A 22,866-nucleotide genomic window follows, 5' to 3' on the forward strand; every position below is an offset into this window, starting at 1 on the left:
AAGAAAAGGTCTTCAATCCGTTATTTAAAGCACTTTTGGTCTGGTTACCTGAGAACTGAAACACTGAAAATGGTACATAGAAATATGGGTGTGTGTTTATATGTATATGTGTATGTTCACATTTTGAGAAACGGCCCAGCCACTAAATTTCCATTGTAGTGAGAGTTACTCATTACTTTCAGAAGAATTAACTTTAGGTAATCCTCTGGAGAAAGGGGGATTACAAAGCTTGGGAAGTGGATACCAAGATTACTCTCTTGCTTGCCCTTATTATTGACCTGGGAAGGCCCTTCCTTGAAGTTAGACTGAATCCTGGTGGGTTGTCGCAGGTAGATTTTTTTGCATTCAAAAACAAAACATGTCTTATATCTGTTTTGAAAGAGGTGGAGCAGTGATGATCAAGCTGTCATACTGTTTCCTATTCAATACAATACAATACAATCGCAGAGTTGGAAGGGACCTTGGAGGTCTTCTAGTCCAACCCCTTGCCTAGGCAGGAAACCCTATACCATTTCAGACAAATGGCTATCCAACATCTTCTTAAAAACTTTCAGAGTTCACAGTTTCTGGAGGCAAGCTGTCCCACTGATTAATTGTTCTAACTGTCAGGAAATTTCTCCTCAGTTTTAAGTTGCTTCTCTCCTTGATTAGTTTCCACCCATTGCTTCTTGTTCTACCCTCAGGTACCTTGGAGAATAGTTTGACTCCCTCTTCTTTGTGGCAACCCCTGAGATATTGGAACACTGCTATCATGTCTCCCCTAGTCCTTCTTTCTATTAAACTAGACATACCCAGTTCCTGCAACCGTTCTTCATATGTTTTAGTCTCCAGTCCCCTATTCATCTTTGTTGCTCTTCTCTGCACTCTTTCTGGAGTCTCCACATCTTTTCTATATCATGGAGACCAAAACTGAATGCAGTATTCCACGTGTGGCCTTACCAAGGCATTATAAAGTGGTATTAACACTTCACGTGATCTTGATTCTATCCCTCTGTTTATGTAGCCTAGAACTGTGTTGGCTTTTTTGGCAACTGCTGCACACTGCTGGCTCATATTTAAATGGTTGTCCACTAGGACTCCAAGATCCCTCTCACAGTTACTACTATTGAGCAAGGTACCACCTATACTGTACCTGTGTATTTTGTTTTTCTTGCCTAAATGTAGAACCTTACTCTTTTCACCATTGAATTTCATTTTATTAGATAGTGCCCAATGTTCAAGTTTGTAAAGATCCTTTTGTATCTTAAACCTGTCTTCTGGAGTGTTGGCTATTCCTGCCAGCTTGGTGTTATCTGCAAATCTGATGAGTTCCCCATTTATTCCCTCAACCAAATCATTGATGAAGATGTTGAAGAGTACTGGGCCTAAAACAGAGCCTTGGGGTACTCCACTGCATACTTCTCTCCATGTAGATGCAGTTCCATTGAGGACTACACATTGAGTGTAGTTGGTCAGCCAGTTACAAATCCATCTGGTGGTGATGCTGTCCAACCCACATTCTTCTACTTTATCTAGTAGTAGGTTATGGTCTACCTTATCAAATGCCTTACAGAAGTCCAAATAAATTATATCGACGGCATTCCTCTGGTCCACTAATTTTGTCACTTTGTCAAAGAATGCAATAAGATTAGTCTAGCATGATCTGTTTTTGACAAACCCATGTTGGCTTTTGGCTATTACTTTGTTTACTTCTAGGTGTTTGCTAATTCATTCCTTGATTATCTTTTCCAGAATCTTTCCTGGTATTGAGGTCAGGCTGATAGGTCTGTAGTTTCCTGGATCTATTTTTTTTCCCTTTTTTGAAGATGGGAACCACATCAGCTCCTTTCCAGTCCTCTGGCAGTTCCCTGGTGCCCCAGGATTTCTGAAAGATATAGTTCAGTGGTTCTGAGCTCATCTGCCAGTTCCTTCAGAACCCTGGGGTGTAATCTGTCCAGTCCTGGTGATTTGAATTAGTCTAGGATAGACAGGTGCTCACTTACCATTTTCTTCCCTATTTCAATTTGTGTTCCTAATCTGATTTTTGTGGTGCTGTTTTTGATAGGTTGGACTGTTTTATCGCTTTGTGTAAAGACAGATGCAAAAAAATGAATTAAATGGTTCTGTTTTCTCCCTGTTGCATGTCACCTTCTTGCCACTTTCTCCCAGCAATGGACCAATTGTTTCCTTAACCTTTTTCTTGTTTTTAACATGTTGGAAGAAGCTTTTTTTGTTATTTTTTACTTTTGTGGCAAGCCTTTCTTCATTGTGAGCCTTAGCTTTCCTTACTTCATCTTTACAGGCTCGGGCTATTTGCTGATATTCTGCCTTAGTTATGTCCCCCTCTTTCCACTTTTTATACTTAACCATTTTTGTCTTTCAATTTGTCAGAGAGTTCTTTATGCAGCCATGCTGGTTTCTTTTGGGAGCTGTTATTTTTCTTCTTCATTGGTATTGTGCTAGGCTGAGCTTTTATAATCTCATTTTTCAAAATTTCCCAAGCTTCTTGAGTTGTTTTCCCCTTGAGGATTCTCATCCATGGAATTCTTCCCAAACTCTCTCTACATTTATTGAAATTAGCTCTCTTAAAATCCAAGACTCTAGGTTGACTTTGTTCTACTACTTGTGTTTGCATAATGCTGAATTCCAATATTGCATGGTCACTTGCCCCCAGGGTTCCTGTGGCTTCAACACCTTCTATCATTTCCTCTCTATTAGTGAGAATTAAGTATAATATTCCCCTCACTTTGATCAATTTGTTGTGTCTACTGTGGGGAAGCTTGGAATTCTATTCATTTGTCAAATGGGAGTCAAGAGTATGACACAGAGAAATACAAGAGTCTAGCTTATAAGTTCCAAAACTAAGTGAATAAAGATAGGTTTGAACAGATTTTTAAAAAAATATTTTTCATTCCGGCATCTGGCATTAAAGATCGTGCAGGACAACTTTGCTGCATTATCTAAAAACCTATTAGTAGTGATGTGCATTTGGAGGATGCCAATCATTTCTCGGGAAGAAGATCTGAATGTCAGATTTCACTCAGATTTCTCCCATTTTTTAGCAGGTTCTCGTGTCTGTCAAAATGGCATCAACAAAGAGTTAGCTAATGAGCTGGGAACTATTTGCTCAGAAGACTCCATGGGTTGGAACTAATATAAAGCTAAGGTCAAGGTCTTCTCTAGCAAAAGATGTATACAAACAAACCACTCTCTGTCACTCATAAGGCAAGCTGGACATTTGCTTTGCATTGTCCTCTTCATATCCCACAAGACATTCTGCTTCCATCTGTCATGCTTGGCTTGATGCTGCCTGAAGCGCTTTTCGTTCGTCTCAGACAGCTGCGTAGCCTGTATTTGCTCTGCCAATATGTTTATATACCCTTTCAGTCAGCCTGGTTAGATTAGAGGTTGTCATATCTACTCTGCATCTCACTTAACCACAGGAAATATCTGACTTCTCCCAAATGAAAATTAATTAGAGGGGAGTATTAAATTATTTTCAGTTGCTGCTGCCCCCCTTCCCTAGCACTAAGGAACCTTCAAGAACCCACTAGTGTTACCAGCTATTTCATATTTGGCCACCATTTTTAACATTTACACATTTCATGCTCGATTTCATCCAGAGAAGATGTTTCTTAAATGGTAGAGGAGAGGGAGACATTTGATCTAAAACTGCTACACAAGAAGATGGGAGAGGAGATCATTTTAAGTCTCTTGACCTCTTACCTGCTGTTAGATACATATCAGAAGATTCCATAGGACTCAAGTTTTATTTAGAAAAGCATTTAGTGGATTATCTGGAGGGAGAGGATTCGATCCAAATGTTCCTAAAAGTGATTAAAGTTTGAAACTCCTCAAATAAAACACACACCAAATCCACTCTTTTTCACAGAAGTGCAAAGCGCTCCATTGAATTCAAAGCCAACCTTTGCAGGAGTTTGCTGCACTGGCAGCTGTCCCTACTGTCACTGACTCAGCTATAACTTTTGGGAACTCAATGCCTACTCTAAATAAGTGTGTGTGTCTGCGTGTGATTAACTAGTTTGTATTTGTGTTTGTCAGAGTGTCAGCCTTTTAAAATTGACCAGATCAGGAAATGGATTCCAAAGATGACTAGCACTCTATTTTATTTAAATAGGTTATACCAACAGAATAATGTGGCCTGATGTGTTTTCCCTTCCCTCCCTCTTATACCCCAGGGAGGAGATTAACTGAGTCTCTTGTTAATGCTTTCCCTGTTTCCTAGACTCAGTGCATATTTTTGCATATGTTTTTGTTGAAATATCTCTAAATAGTTTCTCCAAGGTTATCTCCAAGATACTCTATAGTAAGACATCTGCCAAACTCTATTGATCTTTCCTCTGCCTTGCGCTCACCGGGGTGAATTGTTGAAATTCATTTTTGACAAGTTGATCTGTGACATGTAACCTACCCATTATTTTAGCTGCTGCTTCCAAAGTGGTATTTATGAGTTTGGTTTGCTTGCTTTTTAAAATCAATTTCTATATTTTGAGAAGAGAGTGTTATAATCAAGTAAAATCATATTTGGAAGCTGATACAAAACTGAACCTCAGAATATTACATATTTTATGTAATTTATGATATCTACTCTACCTTACTGCTACCCTCCTTTATCTACACCCATGCTTATGAAATAATGGCATGGGAGGGGGGGAGAGACCACATACTTGTGGTACATAAGAATTTGATGGATTTAGTAAGAGTGCATTAGTACAACCCAGTGGAAGCTCACTTCACTGAGTAAGCAGGAATGTATTTTAGAGATGAATCCTGTGTTTTAAAAACCTGCTGCTGGTGAAGCATGCCTTTTATATCTCTTTATTTTTCTGCCAAGAGCTTACAGTATGGAAAACTAACCTGCCTGAACTGCATTCTACCTTTGTCCCCTAACCTCAATCAGAAAAAAGTAGAAAAGAACATGAGATAATTGAGCCATTCTTTTATTAGAAGATGAAGTTTGTAGGACTTTCAGAAGTGATAAGCCAGACACATGTTGTGATTAAGAAAAATGTTGCCTTGACAATTTTGTGAGGATCCCTCTGTCCAGGCAAGTTCAGCCTTGCTATTATAAAATGCCAATCATTTTTCCCTCTCAAGCAAAGGAAACAAGAATTGGCTTGACCTTCATCCTTATGTCTCTTAGGGTGGTTCTTCTTTTTCATGAATGATAGACATGAAACTTTCCAGAGGACAAGCAGACAAATGTCAGTTCCACAGAGCTTACAAAATAATACTTGGAAAAAAGCACAGAGAAGGGAATTTATGAAAATATAAATAGGGAACTAACACAAATGGCTTCACCTGCAGATTCTGGGGCTTGCTTACATGCAACTCCATCAAGACATGAGAAGCAGATGTGCTGAAAGCTTCACAAAAACAAGGCTTGAGGAAAAATTTGAAGGCAGAAGGGAAATGGTATCATGGAATCCTGCAAGGCAACTCAAAGGATTTAGGTGAGGAATGAGAAAAGATTTAGTGTTGTGAAATTTAAGCAATACTTGGTACATTTTTAATTTCCCAAATGCTATCTTATTCTTTACTGGCATCCTCTTTTAAGAAAAATGCAAAATATTTAGGTGAGCTTCCAGATAAGCATAGCCAGAATGTCAGACGGGGAGTTGGTTGGTCCTAATCTTCACTGATGCATTAAATGATTGAAGAAGTCCAACATTTTGTCTGCTCTCCCCAAACTTTTGAGATGCAATGATTTAGAGAAAGTAGACTGAAAATTGCCATTGGAGAAGTTGTCATTAATTTTTGTTTAATTAATGGAAGCAACATGAAGATTACTGAGAAACATGTCTATTATGTAAAGAAACCACTGTGTTCTCCTCACAAGAAATTGCTTGATCCTAAGTATCTATGATTGGCAGAAGTCTTTCACGATTTTATATAAAAGTTTTGAGGGTGTGGAGTCCATCTGCTTATAAAGCATACTGTTTCAGCTATTAAAGGTAAAGGTAAGAGTTCCCCTCGCACACATGTGCTAGTCGTTCCTGACTTTAGGGAGTGGTACTCATCTCCGTTTCAAAGCCAAAGAGCTAGCGCAGTCTGAAGACGTCTCCGTGGTCATGTGGCTGGCATGACTAAATGGTGAAGGCGTGCGGAACACTGTTACCTTCCCATCAAAGGTGGTTACGATTTTTTCTACTTGCATTTTTACATGTTTTCGAACTGCTAGGTTGGCAGAAGCTGGGACAAGTAATGGGAGCTCACTCTATTGCACGGCGCTAGGGATTCGAACCGCTGAACTGCCGTCCTTTCTGATCAACAAGCTCAGCGTCTTAGCCACTGAGCCATCGTGTTCCAGATAGTTTCAGCTATTATCCATGTTAAAATAGGGTACCGCATCATATGGAGAACCTCCTTATTCCTGCCAATTTTTGGCTCTATAGGTTAAGCTTCCAGAAGCTACCTAGGTCAAAGTATGGTGCCCATGAACACTGTGTGCTCATGAACAAATGTGCTCATTTGCCTGCTTTACCTTACTTTTTTTTAAGTATTTTTAATTACATGTAAACAGGAAGTAGTTTTACAAAGCAAAGTCCAGCTTGGGTTCTAGAAGGATTCAGGTGGAGTGATAGAGACTTGCTTGGACGACTATTCTATTACATGGCACTTCTATGACTGACCATGTCCCCTATAGCAACTATCTTATGAACAGGTTGATTTCCTATGGCAACAATTCTATGATGGCAACCATGACATGTTCTCAAATTGTCCAGGGAGACTTTGGCACTAACAGATGACCTATCCCTGATCTGTATAATCAGATGTTACAGACAGCAGACAGATCTGACTGTGAAATCAAAGAGAAATAACATCTAGGAAAATATTTGTCCCAGCAACACCCCCAGCCCCCGCAAGTTTGAAAAATATGGAAGATTTTAAATTGGTAAGTTTCACAGTATGTGGTCACAATGAGGACTGTAAAAGAGTGATTATAACCCGTCTGTCAATAAATAACATATCTACACTAAAAAAGATATGTAATTCCCTCCTTCCCTCCCCCCTCCCTCCCTCTGGAGTGCAGTGCAGCTTGAAATTGTCCTGGTTGCTGCCATTAGTTAGATTCACTGTTGCCATGCAACATACTTACATTATATTTTTTGGCTTCTCAGTGAATATCTCTGGATCAGCAAAGTCTCTTGAGCTGTCATACATCCTCAAAGACATTTTATAGGCTTTTAAAAATAAATGAAAATATCACACAACATGCTAAAGAAGGTGAAAGAAATAAAAGCCACCGTTTGTTTAAAACTGCTTTGATTTAATAAACCAGATGAATAGATTCGCACATCAAAAATTGAACAGCACAAGCTTAAAGCAATGTCTGAATCCGACCCGCTGTCAAAATTCTGGTATTCATCATTATGCTAAGCCACAAACATTGTAAGTATAATTGGATAAATTAACTCCAATGGCTGGCAACATCAAGTTAAGCCAAACTCAAGCCATGGGTGGCATAAACACATTGATTGGGGGGGGGAGGGGTAGTTGCAGGATTATGCTTCCAGTTGGAGGTTTAAGAAAATCATGTTAATGTGTAAAATGAAATAAGAACAAGAATACCTGCCTTATAACACATTTGTTAGTACAATTGTATAGAAAAAAAAGGGGTAAAGCTTGAAAAAACGGTTTCCATGAAGAATACCTTACCTAGGATTTCGATAACCAAGCCCAAGAATCTGCAGTAAAAATTGGCTGAGGGATTTTTTTTTTTTTTTTGCTACAAAACGTTATATCTTTGATTAAATCTTATTTTATCTCCAGGTCTTGAAAAGAAAATGCATTTGAGAAAGTATTCATATGCATGAACTTATCCATAGGTCCATTTCCTTCTGTGCTGACAAAAAAAGACATGCTCTCTACTTGGCGTTTTAGGCCCCCTGCCCATCCCCCTATCACACACCTCTTCTCTATCATTTTAGAAATTTGTCTGGTTGTTTCTGTGATCTTCAGGATGTGTGATTTTTAAGTCTATCTAGGTAATTATCCCTCTTAGTTCACTCGGCATATATTCAAGGTTTCATATCTCTGCCAAGAAAGGGGGGGGGGGAGATTCAAGTGACAGAGAATATATTATACATATTACAAGGTTTGAACACTGTCTTAATAGCAAAGATGGTATTTGTAACTACTGTATATTTTGAAGGCTCTTTGGAGTTTTATAACTGGTATAAACTGGTATTGTGCACAATATATAAAGTAGCTGCATTTCGGTTTTCCATCTTCAATTTCTTAAAGCAAGCAGTACAAGTGTTATGAAGGGAACTGATAAAACGACTTCCTAGCTACTCTTCCAACAAATTATAAATATTTCATTATTTATTTAATATATCTTTCAATCTTCCTGATCAGTCCAAGGCTGAATTATGACATCACATAAAAAAGCAGACAACATAACGGGAAATTATATCTACATCAAAAGAGAAACAGGGTTTTTTTTTTAATTAAAAAAATGAATATTTGTACTTTGAATGTGTAGAATATGTATCTTTTTTCTCAGGTAAGGATGGGCAACCTACAGAGCTCCTGATTCCACTCAATGGCAACTTCCACCTTCTTCCTTGCTATCCATGATGATTGAAACTGTTGGGAGTGGTAATTGGGGAAAAAAATTGAGGCTGAGAGATTCCCTACCAGATATTTTATGAAATTTCCAATTGCACATCTTTGATCACATAGTGCTAAACCTTCTAACTCTGAACTTTTTATGGATGCTCTTTACATACTGTCGAAAACCGAATTAATCTTTGTCTCTCACATTCATTTTTTCTTATGATTTTTTCCCCCTAAGCGTTAGCTACTACCAGTAGAGTGTCAGATTTCATTATTTCTGAGCCTATATATTAACTCATGCCTAAATGCAGTAATCAAGACAATTTCTGTATTTTTTGCTGCATACATATTCAAGGAGATTGACACTACAATGATATGGTAGGAATTAAATATCTGCATAATTTTCATATATGTACCCTGTCAATGTAGACAAAGGATAGGTAATTTCAAGAATTGGACTATCAACAAAGATCTGGTGCCCCACAATCCAACCATTCCAACAGCTAGCTTCTTGTCATACCCACTGATAGACAAATCCTATATTTTGAGCTGGTCCCCATTGCATCATTGGCATTTAAAGTCACATTATTTCCTTTGCAAAATATAAAGTACAGTCAATCATGGTTATTTCATACATGCTGCATGTATAGGCAACACAGGTTGTGGAGAGGAGTAAATGAGGCTATGCTAATTGGAATACGCTCAGTGCTTAGTGGATAACAAGGACATGATATATACCTCACATACTAATGTCATCATATAGTTAGTCTGGTTTGAGTTTAGCAAAGTACTTCGGCTTGGTATTTGAGTTCTATGATAGAAAAACTAGCCATATTCTCAAGCTGATGATTGATCTCTCCTAAAATAGCCTTCCCTTATTTTATTACCAGTTGGGCGTATGATCTACAAATGTGGTTGTTATGTATTTCAAGAAGAAAGTTATATTAAGTAGATGTATTTTAATTATTTTTCCCTGCAGATACCAATGTTGTACGGTACATCCAGCTGACAGAAATGAAGCTTAGCAGATGTTCCCAGAGGGAAAAAGAAACATTGTAAGAAGAAACCCAGTTCTGTGGGCCTAAATGGACACGTCCTCCCCTAAATGATCACTGGTTGAATTGTCCTTCCCATTGGCTTCACATTAGATCGACAAGTTTTCTCTCCTCTCCTGATGTTACTTTTGATCTAAGAAGAGATCCTGGCTCTAGCTTTGGCTATTTGCTGGCTTAGTGATAACATTCTAGTCCTCCTAGCACAATTGCTCTGGGAATTTGGATGAAGAGAGCAATAGAAAAAGGATTCATTTTGCCTTGTGCTTATCTTCTGCTACTTTTGTCACAGCAGCCTTCCAGAGATCCTCCTTTTCTCTTCAAATACGAAGACAATAGCTAATGAAGAAAAATATATATATATAATGAAACTCCCTTGTAGTACATTTTACGTAGTACAGAATGTTCAACAAAGTTGAGAGTTTGGGCATGGGATAGTATCTAAATGAGAATGTGAAAGATGCTGTTCTATATGGGGATGAAAACTGGAACAATTACTTAATATCAAATGTATGTTGTTAACAGGCAACAACCCCACATATTATTTCTTAGAAGGCATGGCTGGGCTCTAATACATAAAGGGGAAGCATGATTTTATAATTAGTTTTCAGATTATAGAAATTGAAGCACTGAATTATGGGCTTGCCACCATCTTAATATACACCTTAACTTTTCTGTGCCTCAGTTTTTCCATCTGTATAGAGGGAACAAAAATGTCTCCCTACCTCACAGGGGGTGTTGTGAGAATTTGTTAACTAATATTTGTACAGTGCTAAATTATATTACTGGTTCACTGGACTAAGCTTGCAGTTCTTACACATTGTCTTTCCTGCTTGTTTTCATTTGTTATTTTTAACTTAAGGCTGCAACGCGATCAGGCTGTAATCCCCCAAATCAAAACATTCATTGGTTTATCCAATTCAGGCAAAACAGGCAGCAATGTCCAAATATCCTTCTAATGCTAGTGAGAAATTTAGGGCGTGATTTGTTCAAATGTCAGAAACCCAGTTTTAGCTTCTAAACTGCCTTTTAAACCCAGAATATCTGACTTCACGAATGTGCTACTGAATTACAGGTTCTTTTAATCCCACACAATAAAATTAAGAGGGCGGGTGAGGGATGCAGTATTATTCCAGAGAGATTATTCATCAATTGTATTGCAATTGCATGATTTAGATATTTGAATCACATTAAGAAGCATATTACCATTTCAAAGAGTTTCCCAATGAGTCAATGGATGAATACAATTGAAAAAAAAATCCAAAATAATTTTCTTTATGAATTTATAGTGATTTCTGAAAAAAGAAATCTAGGGATTATTTTTTTAAGGAAAGTCTTATCAAAACTATGGAAAATGGATTATTCTATCTACACATTAAAGGATGTAGGCTTATAACTATTAAATTCTCCTCACCTGGAGGTAGCCCATGATTTTCTCATATATGTTGTATTTCTGACTGATATAAATTTGTATTTTTTTTACCTTAAAAAGGCAAACTAAAACATGATGCTTTTCAGTAATTCAGCAAATATTATAGAATATCAATATTCAAGAAACTCTTAAACTGGGACCTGGACTTCAGATCCCTGAATTACTGGCTAGCTCCTAAGAATGATGAGAACGGTTCAGGATTAGAAGACATCAAAATGCAGCAACTGACTTGTTAAAATGATCTAGCCAAAGTGTTAATATGTTACTGAATCACCTGAATAAGAGCCATTAATGGCCTTATCTACCCCACCACTGTAAGACTCCCCCCTCCCCCCTCCTACAATGGCCCAGGGAAAGAGCCATAGCTTTGAGAATTGCGTAGTAAAAATACCCAAAGCTGTTGGGCATCCTCTACTGTCCTGACATTTCAAACAGTCAATGACAATATAAAATTGTGAGCAAGGCCGAAGACATTCGGAGACAGAAAGGCAGAGAGATGAAAACTTGCCATTGCTATGAAATTTTAATCATATGAAATGGCCTGGAAATGTGCAGCGTACATATATAAAAAAGCTTTGCTTCTCCTTTTCTAAAGCAACGTAGAATTCAGAACTTGCTCATATTATCAAATGGTAAACACACTGCAAAAAATGCTACGTAGCTACTTTAAAGCTTAACTTCTTTCACCTGCTCAGAAGAATATTCAAGTGAAAAAAAGGCTTTTGATTTCAAAAGAACAAAAGAAAAGTTGAGGGGGCTTTGAAATGCAGACAATTACTATGTGACATGGTGTTTTTTTCTATTAATATTTACTGTAGGTGGAAATGCCAGAACACCTGGAGATATAATAATATCACTCACATTGTTTGCTATTAGAGAAAAATACATTTACGTAAGAGTTTTCCATTAGATGGGATATATGGGGATTGCTGCTTAATTGCACACATCACCTTCTTTCCCACTTTTAAAGTACCCACAAAAAAATTACTTCAGTGGGAAAACTGAAAAATTAGTTTGACAAGAAAAGGGAAATATATTGGTGATTGCATAACAAGAAGTTTGGTTCTTCGGCAACTGAACAACATGCCCTAAACAATAATGAATACTGTCCATCCTAAGTATATTAATTTATAGAGGTCAAGGAAGAATTCTTCAAACCAAAACTTCAGCAGAAGATAATGGAAAACAAGTCAATCCAGCACTGAAAAGAGGTTATCACAACAAAAACAATACGGATATTGGGATATGCATTATTATCAAGCTTTTGAAAATGAAAGTGACTGTTGTCTATAGATAGTTCTCGACTAACAACCACAATTGAGCCCAGTACTTATGTTGCTAAGAAATTTGTTGAGTTTTGTTTGTTTGTTTGTTTATTGGATTTATATGCTGCCCTTCTCCCAAAGGACTCGGGGTGGCGTACATTAAAAAAAAGCACATATTACAAAAGTTAAAAAGGAAATTAAATAAAGTATCCAAAAACAAATCCAATTAATATTAACAATAAAAATTTAAAAATTAGATTAAATTAACAATTAAATTAATCATTTATTTTATTCTGTTCAGGCCAGGTTGGCTTGCTGGAAAAGCCAACTTTTTAGGGCGCGTCGGAAGGACCAGAGGTCGGGGATTATGCGAAGCTCTGGCAGCAGCTCATTCCAGAGGGAAGGCGCTCCCACAGAGAAGGCTCTCCCCCTGGGGGTCGCTAGCCGACACTGTCTGGCTGACAGCACCCTGAGGAGGCTAATTCTGTGGGATCGCACTGGATGGTGGGATGCTACTGGTGGCAGTAGGTGGTCTCGCAGGTACCCTGGGCCTAAGCCATGGAGCGCTTTAAAGGTCATAATTAGTACCTTGAATCGCACCCGGAAAACAACCGGCAACCAGTGCAGGCCGCCTAAAAGGGATGTAACATGGGAGCACCTAAGTACCCCTATGATAACCTGCGCAGCCACATTCTGGACCAGCTGAAGCTTCCAGGTGCTCTTCAAAGACAGCCCCGTGTAGAGAGTGTTGCAGTAGTCCAGGCGAGAAAGGATGAGGGCATGAGTGACTGTGCACAGAGCATTCTGATCCAGGAAGGGGCGAACCTGGTAAAAAGCCCCCCAGGTCACGGCCGTCAGGTATTATTTTAAACTAAGCCGCATATCCAGGAAGACTCCCAGATTGCGGGCTCTCTCTGAGGGGGCTAAAATTTCTCCCCCATCATCAAAGATGGAAAAGATGCACAAATTGGGATGACGGAAACCACAGCTACTCAGTCTTGGAGGGATTGAGCTTGAGCCTGTTCCTTCCCATCCAGATCGTACAGCCTCCAGGCATTGGGACATCACGTCAAGGGCATCATTTGGGTGGTTTGGGGTAAAGATGAAAAGTTGGGTATCATCAGCATATTGATGATACCGTACTCCAAAACCACAGATGATCTCGCCCAGTGGTTTCATATATATGTTAAACAGGAGGGGTGAGAGAACCGACCCCTGGGCCACCCCACAAGTGACGTGCCGATCCTTGTCCTCCAGTCAACACGAATTGCGACCAATCCGACAGGTAGGAGGAGAACCACCATAAAATGGTGCCCCCCACTCCCAACCCTCCAAGTCGTCGCAGTAGGATACCATGGTTGATGGTATCGAAAGCCACCAAGAGGTCTAATAGGACCAGGACAGAGGAGCAGCCCCTGTCCCGGTCCCGCCAGATATCATCGACCAACGCGACCAATGCCGTCTCCGTGCTGTACCCGGGCCTGAAACCCGACTGAAACAGATCCAGGTAGGCAGCTTCATCCAGGTACTGGAGAAGCTGACGTGCTACCACACTCTCGACAACCTTCGCTACAAAGCGAAGGTTGGAGACCGGACGATAGTTGGCTAAAGAAGCTGGGTCCAGGGAAGGCTTCTTAAGGAGGGGCCTAACCACCACCTCCTTCAAGGCGGTTTTGATCCCCTTTGACCTCTTTTATCACTTTTCTTGCCACATTTGTTAAACGAATCACTTCAATTGTTAAATTAATAATGCAGTTGTTAAGTGAATCTGGTTTCCCCAGTTACTTTGCTAGTCAGAAGGTCCCAAAAGGTTGACAACATGACCTGGGACACTGAAACTGTCAAAAATATGAACCAGTTGACAAGCATCCAAAGATAAATCACATGACCATGGGGATGCTGCAAAGGTCATAAGTGTGAAAAATGGGTTATGTCACTTTTTCAGTGCCATTGTAACTTTGAACGGTCAGAAAACGAACTGTTGTAAATTGAGGACAACCTGTACACTCCATGTGAGAATGTTCCTTTCCAGCCTTTGAACAGTGATTCCATGCTGCAGAATATATACTATTTCTCAACTAGATGAAATTTCTCTGCAATTCCTCTAGGATTCATCATCAGCTTGGTAGTAAATAAAGTAGGAAGTGGAATAAGGACAAGAAATTGGGTGCCTCTTGATGCCATAATGTCTCTGTTAAATTATAAGGCAGAATATAGGAGACAACAGACATTCAGATTAAATTCTACCAGATGCTGGTAGTGTATTTTTTAAACTTTCCAAATGTACTGCAAATTCTGAAAACCTGAAAAGCCTACATTATTTGATGACAATAGGAATATGGTCCAAAAATAGATTTTAGCATAATTTATTCATCTAATTTTTACTTTTTCAAGGTCTTTCTTTTTCTGCCAAAGCTACCAATAAGGAGACAAGTCAGTCATTACATATTTTAGTTCCAATGATTGAATCTAATTTTGTTTTGTGCAATGAATCCATATACTTTCTGCTATTGCTGACATTAAGTATGCCGTTTATATGCATTATGATGCATTACAATTTCTATTTAAAATTTAATGTTTTACTTTTATTCTAACTAATCCATATGGACATAAGGCCTAATATTATTCTGAATTTTGTTTAGAAGAGGCACCTACAGTTCTGAAGCTGGTTTAGATAGTCAAGTCAGGGTGCATTCCCCTTTCCCTTTAATCAAAAATGATACATGATTTGTCAGCCATTCTTTTTCCTCTTCTGTTTCCATCCAACTTCTACATTTTCACAACCTGAGACAATTTGAAATAAGCTGAAGAGAGTCAGATTACTGGGCAAATTGCATAAGTCAGCTTCTTCAGAGAATGCTGCAGAAACAATACATAACTGAATTCCTGATTTTTGCAGTATAGCTTGCCAAGCAATTTTATAAAAATATTCTCCAAGCTATCACACAGAACCCAGGGACAGTTTTGATGAGAGATGATTTGTAAATAGATTTAGATTCATCAGCAAGAACCTTTATCATGTTTTGCAAAGTAACACCTGCTAGAGGGAGGGAAAGGTACATTAATCCTATTAAAGATTATTTTGCGATAAAAAAACAGTATGTCATTTAAGGAGATTCATCTCTCCCAAGAGGAATGAGCAAATATGGACTTCACCTGCATCAATCCATCAGAAAAAACGAAGCTGGAAGGGAGCTTGGAGGCTTTCTAGTCCAACCCCCTGCTCAAGCAGAAACCCTATACCATTTTAGACAAATGGTTGTCCAATCTCTTCTTTAAAAACCTCCAGTATTGGAGCATCCACCGCACTCACAGCCCACAAGAATATGATTGATACAGATGTACTTCCTAAAAATGTATTTGTTTGGCTGGAAAAATTCCTTAGCAAAATTATTTTTCCCATAAAATAGTTAGAAGTTATAATATTTAATAACATGAGTGGAATAGAACATTGTCTGATCTTTTACAACACATAGTAGCTTTACCATTCAAAATGTGCTCATTTTAAGGGCACTTGCAAATATGCTCCATTATCACATAATACATCTACTGTAAATATTATATGTAGAAATGTTGGAACAACATTAAGATAAGACTAGATAATCTGCTAGGTCATCATTTCAGAGATATTTACTTACCAGATTCCTCCAAATAATTCCTAAAGCATCTCCCAGGATTGAATAGAACTAGGAGAGTTATGTTTTTTCTCAGAATCTTTTAATTAAAACACTGACTTTTAATATTATATCACACACGATAAAAACAATGGCAGAACTTTACAATCCTTTCACTTGTAAAGTTCTTATAAGATATAGAGATGCATTTGCCTTGAAAATAACCCATGTTGAACTGAATTGTATAGCACGGTCAGATGATGACCACAGGAAATGTTTTATAAGATTTGATGTTATATCATAAAATGCCATAAAAACAGATCTGGAGAATTGCCAGAATCTAACATCTAGATTGGGGGGGGGGGGGAGGACGTTCTTGCCAGTGCCATCATACACATTTCATGACTTATGTACTTGCAAGACAAGGTTAAGATGTAAGTATGTATTAGCAGCATGGTGGCTTCATTGTAATTTGCTGTGATACTCCTGAGAATAACTTATCTTTTTTTGTAGGTGGTACTTTTTTGGATTCATGTACATAGAATACAGGTTTGATACTATTGTACAACTGATATTCTTCATAGGATCCCTACTCAAAATAGGGCAGTCCTTAAACTATGCTTTTTCACTCTTTCATTCATAATCAAGTATTATGAAAACTACTGCCTAAGTTTTATTTTCAGTATAGAATTTTGTACTGTTGCTGCTTTAGTAACTTGCTCGCTCTTACAACTGTAAGGAATACTGCAGTTTGAGTGTGAACAACACTATGTCAATAGAAGGACCATTTCAGCAAAATGCCATAGTGTACTGTTTCAACTCCTCCTTGGTAGTGCTTTCTTGGCAGTGGTATCACAGTTCCAAGACAAGTTATTATTCCGGTGGAAATGATTAGAGTCCCCTTTCCCTATCTTCTAGACAGCTACTGGGGGGAAAAATTCATCAAGCTTCAAAATATAGTGCTTGGTATTGGGGAGGGGTTTGTGTGGAGGATTTAAAAACAGAATGGCAACTTTGCAATTTATTTTATTTGTTCTGTTTAATTGCACTGATTTATTTTGCTATTGTAAGCTACTCCAGGTGCTTTGCTGCATTCTGCAATTTCTTGGCAACTCAGCTCTGGAGCTCTTACAGCTTCTGCTTGGAAAATAACCACACTGCCCCTCCCTTCCCTTCTGCACAAGCACTTAGCTACCTGTTCTGATGGGGGTGGGGATGGGTTAGCAAAGCAATATAGTTGTGCAAAATAGCCTGGCCTCCACAATATAAACTCAGGCCATATGTGTGCCAGTGCGGTTTCTCTTTCACAGACAGGGAGCCTTGCTGGCTTTCAGTTCCAAGGGTTCAGCAACTTACAAGCACATGCTAGGAGGAGAGGAATGAAAAAGAGCAATGGCATCTCTCCTTCCTACCCATGTTGCGTTGCAGTCCTTCGAGCCTTCAATCTAGGTAACTGAGGTGCCCTGTCAAATTATTTGCTCTTGTATTTTATCAAGTAATGAAATAAGACTGGTTCATTCCAGCCATATCCTTAGTGAGCAACTGACAGTAAGCCACATATGCATGCACTAAGCATAGAGTTTCATCATTAGCTGCCAACAATTTTAATCAAAGGTCACAGTCTATCTAAGAAGTTAGTACAAAGGTATAGGTCCAGAACATTCTGTTGCAGAAGAGAGGGTCATCCATTTTGCAAGTGATCTGGAGAGGGAGAAAGAGGGGGAGAGGGGGAGAAAGACAGAGAGAGAATTCATAAATGCTACATGATTTCAATCATACTTGTCAGGCAAGGAGCCAAGTAACCATTCAAGAATGGTAATTGACCCTATTGTCATTGCCACTAGCAAAGCTGCAGCAACAACCAGTAAAGACTTCTGATTTACTTGCCGTACTTGTACATTCAGTCATTGAATCTGGATGGCTACCTGGTTCTAATGCTAGGTGGCTTGGGTTTCATCCAGAAGCAAGGCGCTGATCTAGAGTTGAAGAGGGTTAGTTATCATAGGAATTTAAGTCATTTTTCCCTATAAAAACAGCAGTAAGAGTTGATACTATCAGGTTTTACCCAATCCATTATTCTAACCTGAAGGCTGAGACTCAAGCATATAACTTTTTGCTAAGGTGGTTTATTACAGAGAGTAGAAAATATTTAATTAGACTAGAAAACCAGCAACTGCCAACTTTAAACCTCAAAATCCATACCAATCCATGTCCCCAGCTTTAATTCTTCTCTCTTGTTCCTGACCATATAACACCAAGAGACTGAATACTGTTGGTTTCTCAATAGGAAGAAGGACAGCATTGTTATGGTAATGGATGCAGCTGGTCTCAGGCTTTTTGAATCTGACCTTGGTCCTTCTACCCCACACAATAGCTATTTCTAAGAATGGGCTCGGTGGAAATTGCAGAGCTTGCAACAGAGCAAAACCTAAAAGCGATCCAATATTGGATCCAATAAATCCAATAAATCTAAACCTAATTGGTAGGAAGCAACTAGGAAGACTGGTCCTTTTCTTATTTGCAATGTTAAAAATTAGGACAAAGTTATAGGACTTCCTAGAGCAGGGGTATCAAATTGGCGGCCCATGGGCCAGATGTGTCATGCGCAGGCCATGCCCACCCCAGCTCCGCAAAGGGGAAAAATGTCATGATATATCACATGATGTGATCGAGTTTGACACCCGTGCCCTAGAGATTTCAAAAATCATGGCAATCTTTCCAGGAAATGTCTATGGAAGAAAATCCAATCTAATTTGCAGAGAGAACGTAAGGCCTGTTCTTAAACAAGTGACAGTAATTCCTGTGGGACAGAATTAGGGAAGTAGGCAACTAAGGCTGTGTTGATTACAGTGGGGTGATAAATAGGCCTACAAATGATATATGATGGAGAAAGTGGTTAATTCTGGTAATGAGAGAAAGGATGGAAGAAAGTTGCACAGGACTTCCAAGAGAATATCAATATACATCCCAGTAAGTTTCCACCTATTAGAGCCCTGGAGCAATAGCCTGACTATTACATATGAGACAAGTAATTTGAAATCAGTCAACCCCAGCGGAAGAAAAGGTAGTGGATAACCTTAGGATGCACTCCAGTAGGCTGAATTCTGCTCAGAGCATTTCTTCACTCCTGAAAGGTTACCACAGTTTTTTAAAAAATGCTGTGCACAAGAGAGAATAAATAAGTAAGTAGATAAGTAAAATACTAGTATTATTTTTATCAGTTTCACGGGGAAAGCTTAAAGGTACATAGTGCCATCAACATAACCAGGAACTCTGAGGAGAATGTACAATTAGAGTGTTCAGATTCATCTGTGATGAGATCCCAAACCTGTCTGAGAAATATAGTATAATGGTCCAAGGAAGCACTAATATAAAGGGTCAGCCCTAAAGTATATTGTTGAGCTAACTAAGGTCAACATCATAAATCCCAAAATCTGCAGGGCATCTCTGATACTATTTGAATCACAGTAATAAGCTGAACATTTCCTTCAATTCAGCTGAGAAAAATACTAAGAAACTGAAGGGATCAGCTGTAATTGGAAATTTTATAAATGTTCTGAAAACGAAATTGCCTAGGAGAAGGAGAGTGAATCCTATATATGCATCAGAGGTGGTATTCAGCCAATTCTCTTTGGTTTGGGCGAACCGGTAGCACTGGCGGTGAGAGGCTCCACCCACCCGCCCTGACGTAATGCACATTGCGCATGCGCAGAAGACGGTGAACATGTGCAGATGAGGCCCGTGCAAGCAAAGCATGCACGTTCACACTTACAAACTTGTAGGGAAGGTAAGTAAATCCCACCCCTGATATGTAGGAGAAACAGATGTCAAGAAGTTATGAATCAATCATATGTTTATGGGAATATGCATGATTTCTGATGCCTCAGATAAAGCAATAGTCAAAACAGTAAGAAAAACCAATGAACAATGTTGTGAAAGTCCAAAAAGCTGTTGTCACTACTGTCTAACCTTCATGGAGGCTAGGAAACATCCCTGTTGGAGCCGAATCATGATTTGGAAGGTCCTTTAAATGAATAGATGCAAATCAATCACCAATTAGAGTAAGGAAAGAACAAGCTACAAGTGATGGTTCAAAATCCAACAAAGCTCATGAAAATATTCAAAGCTCTTAGGTCTAAAATAGAAGGCATCCTTGTGGAACACCCCTCCTTGTAGTAGAGGAACGATGGCTCCTTTTCAAAGCAGATTCTCCATTTTCACCTCCAATAGCTTGAATAGAAGTAATATTTTGACAAAGCTGAATTGACACTGCTGGCAAAACAGGGTGGAATTGATTTAAATCAAGTCGATTTAAATCACAGTTTAAATCATGATTTAAATCACTAGTAAAAAGGCTTGATTTAAATCAAGTCAATTTAAATCATAATTTTTAAAGAGCAACTGTCATCCTCTGACCTGCTGTTGACTCACTGACAGCCCCAATATTGCAGAATATATAGCCTTATGCTACATAACTAAGCTTCATTTCATGCTGAATAAACTATATTGTTAATGTATCTTAAGTATAAAACTGCCTTTAGACAGATTTTGACTTCAAAAGCATTTTATTAAAATAAATCTGATAAAAATCAAAAAATCCAATCTAAATTTTAAAAATCTTTTTTTAAATTCTTTTTCAAAAATCATCAATTTTTATCCACCCTGTGGCAAAACATTGGCCCTTCCTATAACACAAGCAACCCAAAAAACTGGGAGTGATTCCTAAGTTAAGACACACAGTGAGAAATCCAGAAATGAGCGTATTGGATATTACATTCAGCACACTGTTTGCAATTGTTTCCTGCTGCTGGTTTTTTCTTTGGGAACTCTTGTCTGCAGATAGCCTGATGACCAGCTCCTGGTTTGAGGCGGAGGAGGATAGATGAAAGTGATGTGTATGATGAATGCATTGTTCATAGAGAAAGTTTAGGTCAAATGCTATGACTTTCTCCTATTATGAATTAGCTTAATTCTGTATTATCTTTATTTTCTTAATTTGTATAGAATACGCCTTGTATAATTAGATACTCACGAACTTTTTCCTTCACTGGAGAAATGGGAATCTTCTACTCTTTACCACATTTCCTGAGGCATGCCAGCTACGTATGTTGGGAGGAGAGCAATACTACACTGTGTAGGCTGGAACTGCAATCTGCTATGTGCTTTGCTGAGATAATTGGTTAATTGGGAAGGGCAGAAACAACAACAACAAAAAAAAAAATGTTGACAATATCCCTTTTTTCTGAAGTCAGGTAAATAAAGAAAAATGACACTCCTTCCATTTCAAAAGCTGGTATTTTACAATATATACCTGATGAATTGCAATTTGAAATGATAAAACTTCAGAAGTATATGATCTCATTCCAAATCCTTCTATGCTCCCTCACTGTGCTAGAGATATTTCTAGAAGGAAAGAGCAAAGAAAGCTGGGAGCCTATACCAACAGTATATACTAAGGTTCAACCAAGATATAAAGATCATTCTGGTTAGAGCACGTATGGGGAACATATATTGGGTAGCAGGCATAATTTTATATTGGGCAGGAGAAGGGAATGGTAAACATATACTGTATTTGACCATGAAAACCACACAGATAGACAATATAAAAGGACTATTATGTGATATGATAAGCCCCTCAGGTTGGATGACATCAACTTGTTACTAAAGAAAACCTAAAGAACTTTATCAATGGTATACATTAAACAGCTAAATTAAAAATTTCCAGACATCTAGTTCCTGATGTTGTCATATTTTTGTCAGGCAAAAATATACAAACTCATTACAAACAAGAACATAACATAGTTGCCAAAATGAATCCTTATAACATCTGTAAAAGTTATGCCAATAAAGAAACATTGGTAGGAACATATAACTGAAAAAGAAGTTGAAAATGAGCAGGTTTAAAATATTGGGGGATTTCTGAATGCAAACTAATAAAGCCTTTGCTCATAATACACCAGATTAAACTATTGTTGGAAACAAGAAAGTGTAGAAGATTGATGTGGTAATAACAGGAGGTAATACAATAGAAGACCAAAAATTGGAGAAGATCACAAGCCATCAAGATCTGGACATTTAAACTGAAACACTATTGGCATAAACTGGCAGCGATGGTTCCAGTAATTATTGGCACACTAAGTGCCATACATAAAAATCTTGGACAGCAGTTAGAAAATCTGTGCACTGACAAAAATTTCCATCTGTCAATGTCAAAAGGCCACACTGCTTGGATCCACACATAAATTATGCCAATACATTACAACCTGCTAGTGGTCTTGAGAAGAACTTGATGCATATGGTAGCTAACACTAGCTAAAGAATTAATAGCTGTGATTTCACATTTTTTTGTGTATATAAAAACACCAATTTTGATTAGGAGCTTTTGCAGGGTTGGTTGTAAGATAGGAAGTTATATCTTTTAAATAAATAAATTCATCAATAAATAAACACACACACACCCCTCTGTGAAGTACAACCTTTACTGTGGGTATTGGGACATGTTGTCCTGGATAACTTGGAACCTGAAGAAATATGAGCCTCATAAAGTATGAGCGTTGCTGCCAAAGGGTTTTGGAGAGAGAACTGATTCAACTGAAATTAATACTTCCAGAATTCTACAAGTGAGGAGCTTTATTTTGTGGACAGGAAATCATTGCAGTAAATTAAGTAAATCTCTCTCTTTGTAATTGTCATTGGCTGATAAACTTGCCTGTAATTTGTAGCCCATATAAAAGCAAGGTTCAATTCTATTATGATTCATAGCACAGAGAGGCAAATCTTTCTATATCACATTGTAGAAGAGGAGAAATGGTTACATTTCTATTCCAGGAACACAATCTTAACATTCTTCCCTTTTGTTTTTCGTCTTCTACTTTTATTACATGATGAAAAACCAACACCACCAATAAAAAAGAAACACATTAATAGTAAGATATACAGTA

At 38.2% G+C, this 22,866-nt stretch overlaps 1 protein-coding gene across 1 annotated transcript in view; it reads left to right on the forward strand.

The window, feature by feature from the left end:
* Nucleotides 1-10,430, forward strand: part of TTC9 (tetratricopeptide repeat domain 9) — a 49,762-nt gene extending 39,332 nt beyond the window's left edge. The window contains exon 3 of the mRNA XM_032234434.1: nt 9,542-10,430. Coding sequence (XP_032090325.1) covers nt 9,542-9,621 — 80 coding nt within the window. The 3' untranslated portion in view covers nt 9,622-10,430. The remainder of the gene's footprint in view (nt 1-9,541) is intronic.
* The last annotated feature ends 12,436 nt before the right edge of the window (nt 10,431-22,866 follow it).

The sequence above is a fragment of the Thamnophis elegans genome, chromosome 1 (genome assembly GCF_009769535.1).
Source record: "Thamnophis elegans isolate rThaEle1 chromosome 1, rThaEle1.pri, whole genome shotgun sequence".
NCBI lineage: Eukaryota > Metazoa > Chordata > Lepidosauria > Squamata > Colubridae > Thamnophis > Thamnophis elegans.